The sequence below is a fragment of the Carassius auratus genome, chromosome 12 (assembly GCF_003368295.1).
Source record: "Carassius auratus strain Wakin chromosome 12, ASM336829v1, whole genome shotgun sequence".
NCBI lineage: Eukaryota > Metazoa > Chordata > Actinopteri > Cypriniformes > Cyprinidae > Carassius > Carassius auratus.
This window is the reverse complement of record NC_039254.1, coordinates 8,451,137-8,467,236: the sequence shown is the minus strand read 5'-3', so window position 1 is coordinate 8,467,236 and position 16,100 is coordinate 8,451,137. Positions and strand designations below refer to the sequence as shown.

General features: G+C 35.1%; 1 protein-coding gene across 2 annotated transcripts; it reads right to left on the bottom strand.

Annotated features, from left to right (window-relative positions):
• Positions 1-786: 786 nt before the first annotated feature.
• On the bottom strand, positions 787-15,918 carry LOC113111703 (polycomb group RING finger protein 5-B-like). Of its 2 annotated transcripts, XM_026276718.1 has the most exons (9): positions 15,754-15,918; positions 11,957-12,233; positions 9,263-9,359; positions 8,692-8,747; positions 8,541-8,600; positions 5,918-6,063; positions 5,285-5,383; positions 4,881-4,970; positions 787-2,574 (listed from the first exon to the last, which is right to left on the bottom strand). In XM_026276718.1, the coding sequence occupies exons 2-9, from the start codon at positions 12,066-12,068 to the stop codon at positions 2,527-2,529; spliced, it is 708 nt and encodes a 235-aa protein (XP_026132503.1). In that variant the 5' UTR covers positions 12,069-12,233; positions 15,754-15,918; the 3' UTR covers positions 787-2,526. The 2 variants fall into 2 exon arrangements, with proteins under 2 accessions (XP_026132503.1, XP_026132502.1); XM_026276717.1 differs by lacking the exon at positions 787-2,574 and having other exon boundaries at positions 4,439-4,970.
• Between the last annotated feature and the right edge of the window lie 182 nt (positions 15,919-16,100).

Sequence of the window (16,100 nt, the reverse complement as noted above, 5' to 3'; positions counted from 1 at the left end):
TTTGAAATGAAGATTTAGTATATATTTAACAAAATGTGTTTTTGAGAAGAAAATTATCCATTTGGCCAATTGTGTTTTGTAGGTGTTAGTCTGTGTTAAGAGTTTAGAAAAAGTATCTGAAGTATGGTTAAGCGCTTGTTAGCGATTGAAAAAAACTGTAACTCCCAGAAAGCAAAGCTAAGCCAGAGTCTGGTGGACCTTTGTGTATGCTCTATGACTATGACATTTAAATTTGAGAGAGTGAAGAGTGATGGACACACAAACACATTCCCTCAAAAACCTTCTAAATAAAATGTGTGCATGCAGTTGATACATGGTTTATGAGGACAAAATGTACAATATAAACATGGTTTACCAAAGTTTACCATTGTAAACCAAATGTCTTAAAAAACATCATGTTTTTTGTTTTTAATTCAGAAAATGTCAGTGTGAGGGGTAGGGTTAGTGTTAGAGGATAGAAAATAGAGTTATTCGTATGGGGAGTCCCCAATAAACCATAGATACAAGTGTGTGTGTGTGTGTGTGTGTGTGCGTGTGTGTGTGTGTGCGTGTGTGTGTGTGTGTGAGAGAGAGAGAGAGAGAGAGAGAGAGAGAGAGAGAGAGAGAGAGAGAATAATGAAAATCGAATCACTTAATCTGTCTGTATAGAGAAATTCCATCCTTGGCAGATGAACCTTAGATGAAATCACAGAGAAAATATGAGGCTGTGCTGCCGCACCCACCACAGTACAATGAGACAATTTTCAGGAAGGAGAAAGAATTGAACACATGCAATATAATAATCGATGTGTTTTGTCATATTATCAGTTTTAATTGCCAAAACATAAGTATGAAATCAAAAATCACACACCCAACAACATCAATAATCATGAGTGTATTTTTCTTCTGAACAAAGACACAGAAATACAATAACTGTCACATTTCTAATCTCTCTAGGAATCACCTAAGGGACTTTACACTGAATAATAGAATAGATTATTCTAAGCAGCATTTGATGTTTGTTAAACATATAACATACATTTCCATTGTTTTAATATCTACAAGGGCTCTCTATAAAAATACATATTGATCATTGCAGCACAAAGACATTCAAGAGCCTATTATAAACACATATTATTCGGCTTCCACTTAAACATATTATTGTATACTTCAAAGTCACTTCTTTTCATTTTCACTTCTTTAAAGTGAAAACAATAGTAAAATAATATTTGCTTTTTCTTCTCTTTTTCTTTTTTTAAGGAACTTGATTGTTGCTTAAGATTTCTTCCAAACAGAATTCGTGTGATTCTACATAATTACATTTTTGGGAGATTTGTGAAGACATAAATAAGACAAAAAAACTGGGGGGAAAACATTCTGAATTGTGTTTGAGAAATTAGGTATGCTAATTTGCACAGATATTCAAGTTTAGTTTTGCCACATTGCCTCTGTTTGTAAGTGTAGCTGTAGGTAAGACAAAAAGTTTTTAGCATGTATCCCATGTGGTCATGATGTATAGTGTCTTTTGTGTAATACAACTAGACTAATACACTGTAATGAAGCCTGTGTATGTGATCAAGTAAATGCTTTAATTAAACTACTTCCTTTACTTTGTATTTTTTTGATGTAGGATTTACCGACATAAAATTGTATTGTGACATAAAACAGACAGGCATGGATCAATATTCAAAATAGCAATTATACACATTATACACGTTTCTATAATTGGGGTGGGGGGGGGGGTAGACTACTACAAATTGTGAGAAAGTTTTTAACTCATTGCCTGTCAACCATAAGCCAAAATAATGACAAATGACAGTAAATCTCAACTCTTTTCTCAATTAGGATGCCAGACATTGTAAAACCTCTACTTAACATGTTTAGCTAAGTTAATTTCACATTTAATAAAAAAAAATAAAAAATGAGGCAGAGATGTCCCAAAACCCTAAAAAAAAATGGCATTTGTGTGAGCACAGAGGTATGGCCTATAATAAATAAAATCCCTTAAGTGGGCAAAATCAAAAACAGACCAGTTCAAAACTCTAGGAGGATGTTAACACTTTAAACATCAGGAGACTTATAATATTAAACCACTAAATATGAACATTCTGTCATCATTTACTCACACTCGTGTTTTTCAAAACCTGTATGACTTTGTTCTTTCTGTAGAACACAAAAGGAAAAAAATCTTCAAAAACACCTCTTTTTCTTTCTTTTTTACAAAACATCTGTCCACAGCTCTTTATAAGATGGCACTGCCGCATATACTTTTATATTGTGACTTTTTTTTAAAAGGAGATACCATCATATGCAAATTGGTAAAGGCCCATAAACATGACTTTTGTGTCACTTAGGTAAATGAACCACAACACACAAATCTCTGTTGCACACAATAAGTGTCACAAGTTTCTATGCACTAACTGATCCCTATAAAGTGAGCCAAAGTAATTAAACAGAAGAGACAGGTAGAGTATATCTTCAGAACTGCACATGTCCATTCAATTCGCTGTCTGTTGATAGACTGAAATTAGTGCAGGACATTTCAACCTAGCCAAAGTCAATGCGGGGTCGATATTCAAGTACCATTGGGTAGGCCTGGAGAAAGAGACATGATGTAGATGAGTATGCAATTGTTCTTGAATGTTCCTCTTAAAGGGATAGTCCACCCAAATATGAAAAATCTGTCATTAATTGCTAGCGGCATTTTGGAAAGTATAACATGCGTAAACCATGTATGCAACGTATGTACTAGTGTTTGGCGATTTGGTCATTTTTCAAATCGTCATATCGTCAGCCCATGAGATCAACGATACATCATATTATCTTGCATGGGTGGAGCAAGAGAGAGACTCTTTGTTCTTGTCATAGCATAACTATTTGGTGTTTTAAACCGCGCAGGTGCGTGAGAAAGAGCCTATGGAATCACCAATAATCTAAAAAATATACTTTCAAACATACTGATAAACTAACGTTATATATAAAAATACTGTATTTAAAACAGCTAGTTCATATATAGTTGGACGCAACTGTTTAATAGGGTGTCCTGTGACAAATCTGCATCTGCGCATGGAAGTTATCAGTCTAAATGTTCTGCAAAATCAGTCAACTGTGAAAATCAATAGTAGATTTAATTTAAACTCCAACAGTTTAACACTAACATTGGACATAAATGAACACGTTAAATATAAAGTACTTAAAACAGGTAAGTTTATATATTTGGAATAAGTTGAAATGAACTGATGCTTCAGTCATACAGCGCCCTGGACCACGTGCCTCATGATGAGACCGACGCAATGCCACAGAAATGAGAATGAGATGTGTTCTAACATAACTGTGGCATTAAACTAAGTTAGTGAGGGCTCGTTTAAATATTGCACATATATAGGCCGTTCAGATTCCTTGTTAAAGTGCAATAAAATACCTTACCAGACGATACCATCTGCAGACGATGTACCGACGATGTCTGTCTGTGGATTGAGACTTCTTCACCGGCAACGGGCTCTAATCCTCATTTGTGCGTGGTGTGTGTGAGTGTGTGTGTGTGTGTGTGTGTGAAATGTGAAATAACTGGAAAGTTTGATAGCCGAATTATAATAAGCCGTCCCAATTAAAATAAAAATAATAATAATAATAATTATTATTATGTAATACATCAATAGGAGAATGCGCATAATATCATAATATCGACAGAGACATCTGCTTACATCGATATCTCTGACTATCGTTGATACACGATACTATCGTCTATCGGCACAACCCTAGTATGTACGTGGGTACGTTGTTTACATTCAATAAAAGCATGAACAACGTAAGCATATCCACATCTGGTGCTGCTGACACAGAACAGCATATGTTGTTTATGTATTTGATACTCTCTTATTTTTGTTTATTTGAGCACAAAAAGTATTCTCGTAGCATCGTAAAATTATGGTTGAACCACTGATGACATAGGGACTATTTTTTGATATCCTTGCTACGTTATTTTGAGCTTTGATCATGTAAGGATCCTTGCTTTCTATTGGAGGGTCAGAGAGATCTCAGAATGCTTCAAAAATATCTGAATTTCTGATAATGGAAATCTATTGCAGCACTCTATTGTAATGGTTGTAATCTTATCATATTTTGAGTTATTCTTTTCAAGAAAGCCACAACTTTTGTGTTCCAAACAAATATTAAGACATTTTCTATCTGTACTCAGAATGCAAGAACACCTTCACAGCAGTACTCATGGGTTACATGAAAAACTCTAACACACACATCCTATTTCTCAAGTACACTCAAACAACACTCTCAGAAACCTGTTTATAGAAAGCAAGGGAAGGAGTTTTCTGTATTATTCCAGAAAAATAGGAGATGAGGTGCCAGCTCTTTGTGACCCACTTCAAATTACAAGGGTTTTCATTTTTTACCTCATGCAGCTTTTATATCCTCGGGAGCTTGTCAGAAAAAAAAAAAAATGTGACTTTTTTATGGCAGATTCCCAAACCTGATTACGTGTATCCTTTCTGAAATCTGATTTTATTTAAAATCCATTTCCCAAGATCTAGGAAAGCTATAAGGGAAGTCTTTCAGATTTTATAGTAAATCATGGTGAAATGAGCTGTACTTTGACTAAAATAGAGCCTAAGCGGTGGCTTTTACACACAGATGGAAAGTCATACACTTATCAACACGGTATACAGGGACCCTTATTAAGATGGGCATTACCCTATGAAGTAAAGTTTTATGGTTGTCTTAAATTTATTGCTTTAAATTGTAAATACAATGCGAAGTCACACAACTTGCTATGAACCTGCTTTGAGTCTGCCACACTGCTCTTCACAGTGTAAAAGATGAGAGGATTTAGATATCACCCATGAGAAGAGAGGAGAGAATGAGAAACTGGTATTCTCATAGCTTACATTTTCTCCCCGAAGCCTCCAGCGGGTCATGTAGATAAATTCCATGGTGTGGTCTTTACCCATGATCTCACCATTGCATAGAACATCTAGCTGCAGAAAAAGTTAGTGACCATCAGAGAAATTTAATTGTATGGTAGACCAAAATAGCCAAGCAAACATGAAACAAGAAAAACATAAACAGCAGAAATATGATAAACATGAGGTGGTGGTTAATTGCTGAAACACATGCAATGAAGTAAAAGACATAAAGATATAGGTTTTATCACACTATATACTTTAAGCTTAGTATAAATGTGTCTTCAAAATGCATAAAAACATAGACGTGAAATATAAATATAATATTTTTTTTTTTTTTTTTTTTTTTTTTGCTTACAGAAAAAATAGTAAAGATATTCAGGTGTTACCTCATAAGAACTGGGAAGCTTTAACTTCAGACTTAAAAACTTCTTGATTGTTCCAACAGTCACTCTTGTTGAGCAGCGAATAAATTTTTTCAATAAGCCCTGGACAAAAAGGCAAAAAGACAACTTTGAACAAATTTCCAAAATGTGACTCAATCAAAATATTAGACTGATTTGTGTGACACTGAAGACTGGAATAGTGGGTGCTTAAAATTCAGCTTTGCCATCACAGAAATAAATGACACTTTAAAATACATTTAAACCGACATTTTTTAATTGTAAGAACGTTTCATTATATTACTGAAAAGAATGAAAGTAAAAGATAACTATTTGCAAAAAGGGAGATACAGGCAATGCGGGAGCTGATAGAAAGGATTGAGCTTTGGACATGATTGACACTGATTGATACCAGGCTTTAGAAAAGAATAAGGATCAGCCTCGACTTTAATTTTAAAATATCAAACAAACTGATGTTGAGGGTAAACATCTGATCCTTGATCACCTTTCATTTAGAAGGAATAAGGGGGCAAGGCCAATAAAGAAAGAAGACCAAAGAAGAAGAAGAAGAAGAAGAAGAAGACATGGAATGGCATGCATAAAGTATAGGAAAAGGAAACATAATTCAAGATGGGTAACCTTAACAATGTTCTCTCCCATCTGTCCATTGTTACGCAAGCAGTCTAGACAGATGGCTATCTGCGGATCACTCCTGTGGTAGTCTCTATCACATCTAACATCATCATCTTCATCCAATCTGGCCTTCTTACATATAGGCCCATCCTCTGGAAAAAGACAAAACATAGCCGCTCACGTTAAAGGATTGTCATATAAATTGAGCTAAATAATAACACTATCATTTTCTATAAAGCTTCTTTACAGCTGAAATACAATTTATTACATAACTGATAAATTATTCAGTATTGTGTTAATGTGTTATTTAATGTGTTAATTTCTTGTTTATTGCTGTGATAAACTGCTTTGACACAATTTGTATCATATAAAGCACTATATAAATAAATATTACTTGCTTTTTATTTATTTTTTATTATTATTATTATTATTATTATTATTATTATTATTTATTTATTTATTTTTACATTTTTCTGACTCCCTAAAATGTTTAAAATGCTAAATCCCTGCATGTGTATCAATCTACATGTGAAAATAATATTATTTGGATTTTATGTGAAAATTTTATACACTTCATTAAAAATAAAATAAAATAAATAAATATGTGCCACATTATGTGTTCCCCTGACAATGCAGGGGAAAAAAGATAAGCATTTCAGACTCATAGATATGCTAATGCAAAATAGCATCTGCATCTTTTCTCAGGCTTTCTTTCATATGAAAAAGATAACATTCAAAACTATGCTCTTGGGAAAATCATAAATGTGGTAATTATCTCATTGTAAAGAACTGCTTACAGCTGCAAACACTTACAAGTTGCCTTGGAAACTCCAAGTATTATGAAACTCATTCATTTTGGTTCATAAATTGAGCATAAGAGCCACAGATTAAGAAGATTTATGTAGAATACACAAACAAAAAAACTCATCCATTCCAACAAATCACACAAAACATCATTTAACTAAATGGGGCATCCCAAACAAATAGGGCCATGTAATATTACTACTGATATGATGTAGAAAAACAAATGAACAGCATGTTCTTGTGTGTCTTCACATAATTCAATATAGTCTTAAGGCATAAATTAAGTCATCATGTAGAATAAATCCTCATGACAGAAAATTATAACATGCTGGCCAGTGTGTTACTTAATAAAATTAGTTTGATGTTACTCTGAAGAAAATGCAGTAATGCTTAGAATAGGTGTTTAAGGTTGACTGATGGTAAAAAAAAAAAAAGGAAAAAAAAGGAAAAAGAAATATATTTATTCTACCATGGCAGATTTTAAATCTTTATAATAAAATAAAATATATATTTTAACTAGATAGTTGCCTTTATCTTACAATTATTTATATAGCACAATTGTTTACATTTTATTTAGATTGTTTTATTGTAAATAAGGTGTTTGTCTAAAACACCACAAGGGGAAGTCGTGGTCTAATGGTTAAAAAGTCGGACTCGCAATTGTAGGGTTGCGAGTTCGAGTCTCGGGCCGGCAGGAATTGTAGGTGGGGGGAGTGCATGTACAGTGCTCTCTCCAACCTCAATACCACGACTTAGGTGCCCTTGAGCAAGGCATCGAACCCCCAACTGCTCGCCGGGTGCTGCAGCATAAATGGCTGCACACTGCTCCGGGTGTGTGTTCACAGTGTGTGTGTGTGTGTGTGTGTGTGTGTGTGTGTGTGTGTACACTGCTCTGTGTGTGTGCACTTCGGAGGGGTTAAATGCAGAGCACGAATTCTGAGTATGGGTCACGATACTTGGCTGAATGTCACGTCACTCACATGATGTCTAAATTTGGTCATACGAGTCAAGCTTTCTACAAAGCCATATAACCAGTCAATCAGTTTTAAAATTTCAGTGTTTATCTTTACAGTTGTATAAAACAGTTGTACAGACTGACTCTGTTATAGCTCTCTTTGGAGTCAAGGGAGCAAAGTGACAGATATATCTGTACTCATGATTCACAACTTATACCCACCACCTCTGAGTCAAGGTCACTGGAACAGAGTATGGTAGATTCATTTGAGCTGTGAAGACATTACTTGATAAGGAACAAAAGTGATACCAAAAGATGATAAAAGAAGTTCAAATGGTGATACAGCAGAGTAACCTGGCCCATAGGAGTCATAGCCACGAAGAGCCTAATGTGTGGGATTCAGCCAAAACCGAAACGTCTCTCATTATTTACTGAGTCTTCTGCTATTCCAAACCCATATTTCTTTCTTCTGTAAACCGCAAAAGATGTTAGACCAAATTTTCTCGCTGTTCTTTTTTTCTATACAAAGAATATTAATTTTGAACAGCTTTAAAGCAGGAAAAAAGACAGCATAAATGTACCATAACAATAGTATAATATAACCTGTGTGCACTATCCCTATCCTATTTGGAATATTTTTACCATGCTTTTTGTCATTTTCAGAACTTTCATGCTTTTTGTCATTTTCAGAATTTTCACAGTTCATGGTCTCTATTCACTTTCATATGGAAAACAGCAGAGACAACATTCTTCTAAAATTCTCTCACTTTTCTTTCAGGTGTGAAGTAAACACAGTACATGAATGACACAATTTTCATTTTCAGGTGAACTATTCCTTTAAAATGGTGAAAAATGGTTTGAGTCATTTACCATCAGGACTTTCTTTCGATTTGTTTCTTCTCCAGAATTCAATCTCTTGCAGCTGTTCCTCTGGAAGAAAATTAAAAAGTTAACTAAATGTCAGTTGAAATATGGTATCTATAAATGACACAAGAGTTACTTAAAATGGGAAAATGCATACTTTTTCTAAGACCAGGCACAAGTTTGAAAATTACTTCTTCTAGAGTGTTGTCCAGCCTTTGGAGAAAAGAAATACACAGAAATGTGAGCTACCAGAACACCAGCCATGCTAATGTCGCTGTCACGTCTGTTAACAGGTTCAGGTTAATGCTGCCCTGTGCTCTTGTTATCATGTTATCATTCTGTCTGGTGTTGGGGTGGACATGTATCACTGGTGTGGAGAGGCAATACTGTGCAGGGTTAGTCTCACAGCTGACACCCTGGCTCCAGAACATAGTCTGGCTATTGCTTGGAATGCCTCCCAACCAATATCAAATTCAATGCCACTTTATGACCCCACATCCAAAACCAGGCATCTGTGGGTAACAAATATTTCAGACCTTTTAAAGGAAAGCTAGATTTTGTTCCAGATTTCTTCAAAATCAAATAGATTAATCTCATTAATCCTCATCATGGCTTGTATTGTTGTGTGCTCTACAATGCAACACTGAGTCTGATCCAGACCACTTGAAGTGGATCTGCTTAAGGGGTTTTGAATTAGTAGTAGGATATTATGGACCAGTGTAGTTTACCTTAACATCTCCAAGGGATTTGTTTCATGAACCTGGATACCACATTTTGGGCAATCATTGCTGTCCTCAAAATGCTGGACTATACAGCTTTTACAAACTATATAAAAGCAGAAAAAAAGAAAATTATACTTAAATAACAGTAAAATTCTGTTAAATTTGCAGTAAAAAAAAATGCAACAGTGGCAACTTCACTGTAAAAATACAGTAACAATATTTGTGTAAGATGACTATGATTTCATCATCCTATAAGTCAGTTGTTTCCAACCCTGGTCCTGGAGGCACCCCAATTCTGCACATTTTGCATGTCTCCTTTCTCTGGTTGTGTTGTGTATTAATATGCAATCACCATGATCTGATTAAGCAAATCGATCAATCAGTCAATCAGAACATGGCAAGTTTACACTTGGCAGCAACAGCTGACATCTCTATCTGGATATCCATTCAGATCTGTATTTCCAGCGCAATATTTAAATAAGTATGCAGAGAATAGACCAGTGCAAAGTCAACCAGAAGTTTCGGGCTTTCTGTTGAAAAGCATTTTCAGTCATGCAACATTTTACAGATGGTCCTCACTGCAGACCACAAATCCAGGAGGCATAGTTGGATGCAGATCCAACTCCTCCCACTTGACATATACCTAAACCTACCCGTCTCTACCCCCTGATCTCTAAACCCACCCATCTCGACCCCTAAACCTACCAGTCTCCACCTGTAGATGTGGATCCAACCATGCCCCCTGGATCTTGTGTTTCGCAGTGAGGGGTTACTGACCGTTTGGGAGAGAGGGGGCAGGGTTTTTCATGATGTCGACCTGCGAATGCAGACATGATGGCTGGATTGCGTTTCCATTACACTGAAACCAATCACAATGCGTCCTCATCTACCTCTGGACCAGGACACTCTGATCGGATAACATTCCGATCAGAAGCATGTGTACACTTGTCTTTTCAATGTGTATGTAAACAACATCTGTGGATACAGGTCGCATGTTAATGCCAAGTGTAAACGCAAACTCTGACACACCAATTTCAGGTCTTGGAGTCTATAATATTGAGCTGATGGCCTGAATCTGGTGTTCTGATTAAGGAGACAAGCAAAACACGCAGTGTTGGGGTGCCTCCAGGACCAGGGTTGGAACCACTGCTATAAGTAATAAAATGTTATTTTTTTACTTCTAAAAAGTATATATTTTACATTGCTTTACCGTATTTAATGTCCTATTATATCTATTACAGATTTTCACCATACAGTATATGGTCAGATAACTTCCCATTTACCAATTACATTTTACTGTTAATTTTTACAGTTTCTTATTGTTAAAATTACATTTTTTTTAATGTTAAACTTCACAGTTGAAATTCCCTGCAAGAATGACCACAGACTACAATTAAAACCAAGTCTTACAAACTGGAATTTAGATAAAGCTTGCTTGGCCAGTAAAACACATATCATTTTCCACCAGTAAAATTGTAGCAACACTCATTACCTTATTGCTCTGTTATAACACACATACAAAGCTATCAACACACAAACTGTATCAAACTGCTTTACCTCATGAGTGAGTGGGGAAAAAAATAGCCACTGCCAACGCATATTACACACTGACATTGATACACAAGTCACGACACAATCAGGTCATCACTGTGTGTAATAATAGTGTAAGTTGGGCAGGTGGCTAAAATACAGTTTATTCTAAAACAAATGCCTAGTACATTCAAGATATGAAATTACTTTTATGGCATTAATTAACATTAAATATAAGCAAAGAAATTATTAAAGTAAATACCAAATAATATAAATATTAATACATTTTAGTCTCTAACTTTCTAATGGTTTACTTTACAATCAAACAATAAAGCACAAATTACAAACTAATTCCATCAAGAAAATATTTTGTGTGAAAATAGCTTATGCTTGTGGAGAATATATGTTGTCATGGTGACTGATCTGCAGATGACAAAGAAAGTGTATTGGCCATGTATCTTAAAAATTAGGGAGATTTCACATCTGGTTTGCCGTACCAATATAATGCAAAAAGGAAGTCACTTACACCTGACGGTGAAATTAATTTACATTAAAACACTCTGAAAATTAATTAACACTAAATCCTGATGTTCACATACTCTCTGTGGAAAAACATATGTGCCTAATCAAGCATTATAAAATTAATTGTCCCTAAAATCATTAACAACAGCAGGAGAGGGATTTATCAGCTTAAATACATGCAACAAACACTGGTCTAAATACTGTATTCTGTGAAAAAAAGGTGGTTCTACACTAAAGTACAATAGTTTGGTTGGACACATTGATTCATATATTAAACTTATAACAATTATACTGTATTCGGTGAAAAAGGTGGTTCTACACTAAAGTACAATAGTTTGGTTGGACACATTGATTCATATATTAAACTTATAACAATTATACTGTATTCGGTGAAAAAGGTGGTTCTACACTAAAGTACAATAGTTTGGTTGGACACATTGATTCATATATTAAACTTATAACAATTACAGATATGTAAAGTTATTTCCTTATTCTATCCTAACTTTGTATGGAAATGGTTTTCCTTGTGCTGTCCGTGAAACTATTAGAACAGATCATTTTTGGTGTCAGAGCCCACCGGCTGAAAACCACTGCTAAATCATCATTTTCATTTTTCATTAAATTCTCATAGAGACTGTAGATACTTACAGGTGTGCAGGCACTCTGTCACAGTGGTGGGCTTAATCAAGTACCCTTTACAAATATAACAGGTGATGAAAAAGTTGAAGTCCCTCACAAGGTGTTTCCTATGTGATGTCATTGTCAAGTTACCAAAGGATGGATGAAGGAAAACAGACGGTGTAAGGATGAAGTGGAATGCAGCTTCAGTCACTCTGTGGCTCAACTGCAGTATTCTGCTGAAGGGCCCCAGGCCTTCTCTTCCTTCATGACATCATGGAAAATTAAACATGCCCTTAAGACAGACCTGTGGATAAAACAATTATGCTTTTTATCAAAATTATAAAATCAATGAAAGTTGTTGGGGAAAAGTTTCACTTTTATTGCTTTCTGAATATTATATCTTTCTGTGTAACATTAGCCTATAATCTTTGTTTGTTAAAAGTGCATGAGTTAGACTGCATTTGAAATCGTACTCTTTCAGTAAGAATTTTTTTTATTTAGTCACCATAAAAAAATCAGTGGTTCTCAATTCCAGTTCTAGCTGACACAAGGCAAATTCCAAATGCTATTGCATGCTTGAAGAACACTTTTGGAAGGGAATGCCATTTGTTAGGGCGTCCCAAAATGAAAGTGAACTACTCAAACACTATAATTTATGGTCATTTGACCAAGAGGTGGTATCTTCATGATTTTTAAGCTAGATGTGGTGGGAGAGTTTGGGTTAAGGTATGAACAGAATAATTCTAGGTGTTTTGTTATGATATATGACACAAAATTCATATTAAGTTTAAATAAGTTTCATAAGTAAGAAATATGTTTATTAGTAGTTAATAGTAGATGTGTTGGTTAAATGTGAACGGCAGGGTTTAAAGAAAAGATGAGAGAGGGAACACACATAGAAATGTCTAACAAGCTGATGGTCTGTAGCAGGTGTGTTTTAGACAGACATAAAAGTGCAGAGTGTTGAGTCACCAGACCGTACTGGGGACTGTCCTATATGAATATTCACCATGTTGTCATTATCACAGTCTTGTGACCTTCAGCAATAGTCAAGGGTTGTGGCTAGAAGGGATTCAGCAAAAATCAGAAGCTAACAAGAAGTTAAATTTTCTACCTATTAGATTGTTTTATTAACGTCTACACCTACACCCAACTCTAAACCCACCCCTTACAAAAATGCAATAACTGTAGTTACTGTATTGTTGTAGAGTGTGAAAAAAAAATCACACTGTATTGATGTGTGCAGGTCAGTAGCTTTTGCTGTATCCGTTTTAGCCTTAACCATAGTCAAGGGTACTTTGGAGTAAGAACAATCATGGCCTCCATATTGAAGGGTCATTCTAAAGTACTAAAACTGGCCACTTTAAAGGGCCTCTCGGAATGAAGGATTTCCAAGTGTACAATTGATGAACACTTTGCTCCCATGATACTTTTAGTGCAGGTTTAATTATGCACCGCAGAAAGTAGTAGCTGTTGTTTATGCTCACCCTTATTCATGCCAAAAATATCAGTAGCTGTGTTTACATGGACCCTACTAATCCGATCATAATAGGACTAGAAGCACAATCAGAATAAAAAAGTCACATGTAAACACGTCAATTGGCCAGATCTGACAAAAATTTTGATCGGATTGAGAGGCATGGTTTATTCCTTTTGTAATCCGAGCGAGAGGACATGTAAACACTTGATCGGATTGAAAACCGAAATTGGAAAGTACTTCGCATGCGCAGTGACGTAGAAATAGCGTAATGATGTATGAATTAAGAATGAATTAATTCCAATGGAAGCAAAAAGTGTCCATGTAAACGCACCCAGTGATTTTGGATTTTATACCGACACCTACTGGCCTAATTAAGTTTTTTATTTTTTTTATAAAAGCACAGTGAAGCTGTTCATTTTAATTTCAGGTATATTTTTCTACTACTACTACTACTACTACTACTTATATGACACATATAATGGTCATTACAGGATTTGGTGGTTTGTGCTAGTACACGGTAGGTGACTACTGTAAATGTTATCCTTGATCTGTGGCATAACCTGTTTGTTTGGACTTTTCTTTTTTTTAATTTATGCTCATTGTCTTTATGTTGGTTCATTGTACATCAGGAATGTATTAATTATATTAATTATATTAATTATATTGCTTGTTTGATGCTTATTATATATTAAGTCATATCAGATATGTATTTTGATTTATAATTTAAACATTATAGAAAATGCCGATCTATGTGTGAGATGATAATATAATATAATATAATATAATATAATATAATATAATATAATATAATATAATATAATATAATATAATATAATATAATATAATATCGGCACACATGTGATCTACTGACGAGCCTTCAGTGGGTGTGACATATATCGCACAAGATTATATAATATTACAATATGTAATATACCTTATTATATCTTAATGGTGAAGCGCTAATATAAGTAATAAGGTAATATATTGTTCTAATATGGCTATTATATTTATTTTATTGGAATATATAACAGTTATCTGTATAAATTATAAAACACTACAACAAGGTTTATGTAAGTAAGCAAGGTTTGGGGTAAAACCGAAAGTTCAGGGTTTAGCTGATGGTAAGTTAACTGTGCTTACTGGAATACACCCCAGAAAGTGGATGAGGGCCAGATTTGAGGATCCCTGTTGTACATATACTGATCAATGCTCTGGACCAATGGTTATCAAACTTGTCCTGGAGTACCCCCTGACCTGCATATTTTGTATGTCTCCCTCAATTATCACATCTGATTCAACTCATCAGCTCATGAAGCGGGTGTGTCAGATGTAGGGAGATGAAATTGACATATTTTGTTGTATACTTATGGTTTTATGGTCCGGGGTCACATATCGTCTTGGCTGCTTTAGATGCTTTTATGTTTAATGTGAAAGTTAATATTTTACCATTAAATATATTTACTGAGTGTACCTTTAATGTTTCAGAAACTTGAATTTATCTACAGGTGCACCATGACACATAAGCGTTAAGCCCCGCCCACGATCTGTAAAACGAAACCATTGGGTTAAAGTACCGCAGCTTCGAAAATGACATATATAACTCATTCAATAAATGTGTAACTACTTCCTTACAAAAAAAAAAAAAAAAAGTTATGTATTTGTGTGGTGGGGGGAGACTTGTATTGTTTGGTTTAATAAGTATCAACCGACATAAAATTTGGGCCTGTGAGCAGTATTTTTATTTGTTTTAAAATGTCCCTTATCTTATGTTGAGATCAGACTTAAGTGAAAAGTGCTGTCAAACAGCTCCAACTTGGCTTTGTTATATATGATCTATACTCTAAATGTAGTTGGTCCTCGTCAGCTACGTCACTTATCGTGAAACCTTATATATATATATATATATATATATATATATATATATATATATATATATATATATATATATATATATATATATATATATATATATTAAGTCAAAATTGTCGGTTTATCCCTACTTGGCCATCGTCTGTGTCATTCTGTGCGTCATCTTCCTGTAAAACCATGCGCTGCGTATACCCATAGACAGTAAAGCGTATACCTCAATAACGAATAACGTGCGATCAGTGCCGCACTCGTTTTAACTTGCTGCCATTTGTACAAGTGTCACTTTCCGTAAACGAGAGTCGAGTGTTTTATCGCTCACCAGTGCACACTAAATAACCAGCTGTAACCTGACAACTAGTATCCTACAGAGACACGGACATGCTGACGAACTTGATATATGACACGAGACTACATTCCCATCCCACCCGAAACTTTACGATGAGGGGAGAGCGTGAAAACGACACACATCTCTTACCTTCTACACATCATGGGTCCATGATGATGGTGCGCATTGATTTTTACAATCAGGCTTGAACGAATTTGGGCTGTTGAAAGTGATGGTTGTAGTAGCGCCACAGAATACGGAACTGCTTTCATTTGATATTATATGGGGAAGGGGGCGGAGGACTTTCCAGTTCTTGTTTACGCATTGCTGTTTTATTCATTGCATGGCAGGTTGTCTCTGATTGGACACAAACTAGGGCGCAACTTTCAATTACCAACTAGTCCAGTAACAGTTTAGAACCAGTTTACCAATGAAGATACAAATGTGGCAGTCAGCCCTGTTCGTTATTATGAACTTATTCAAGAAAGGTACCTGCC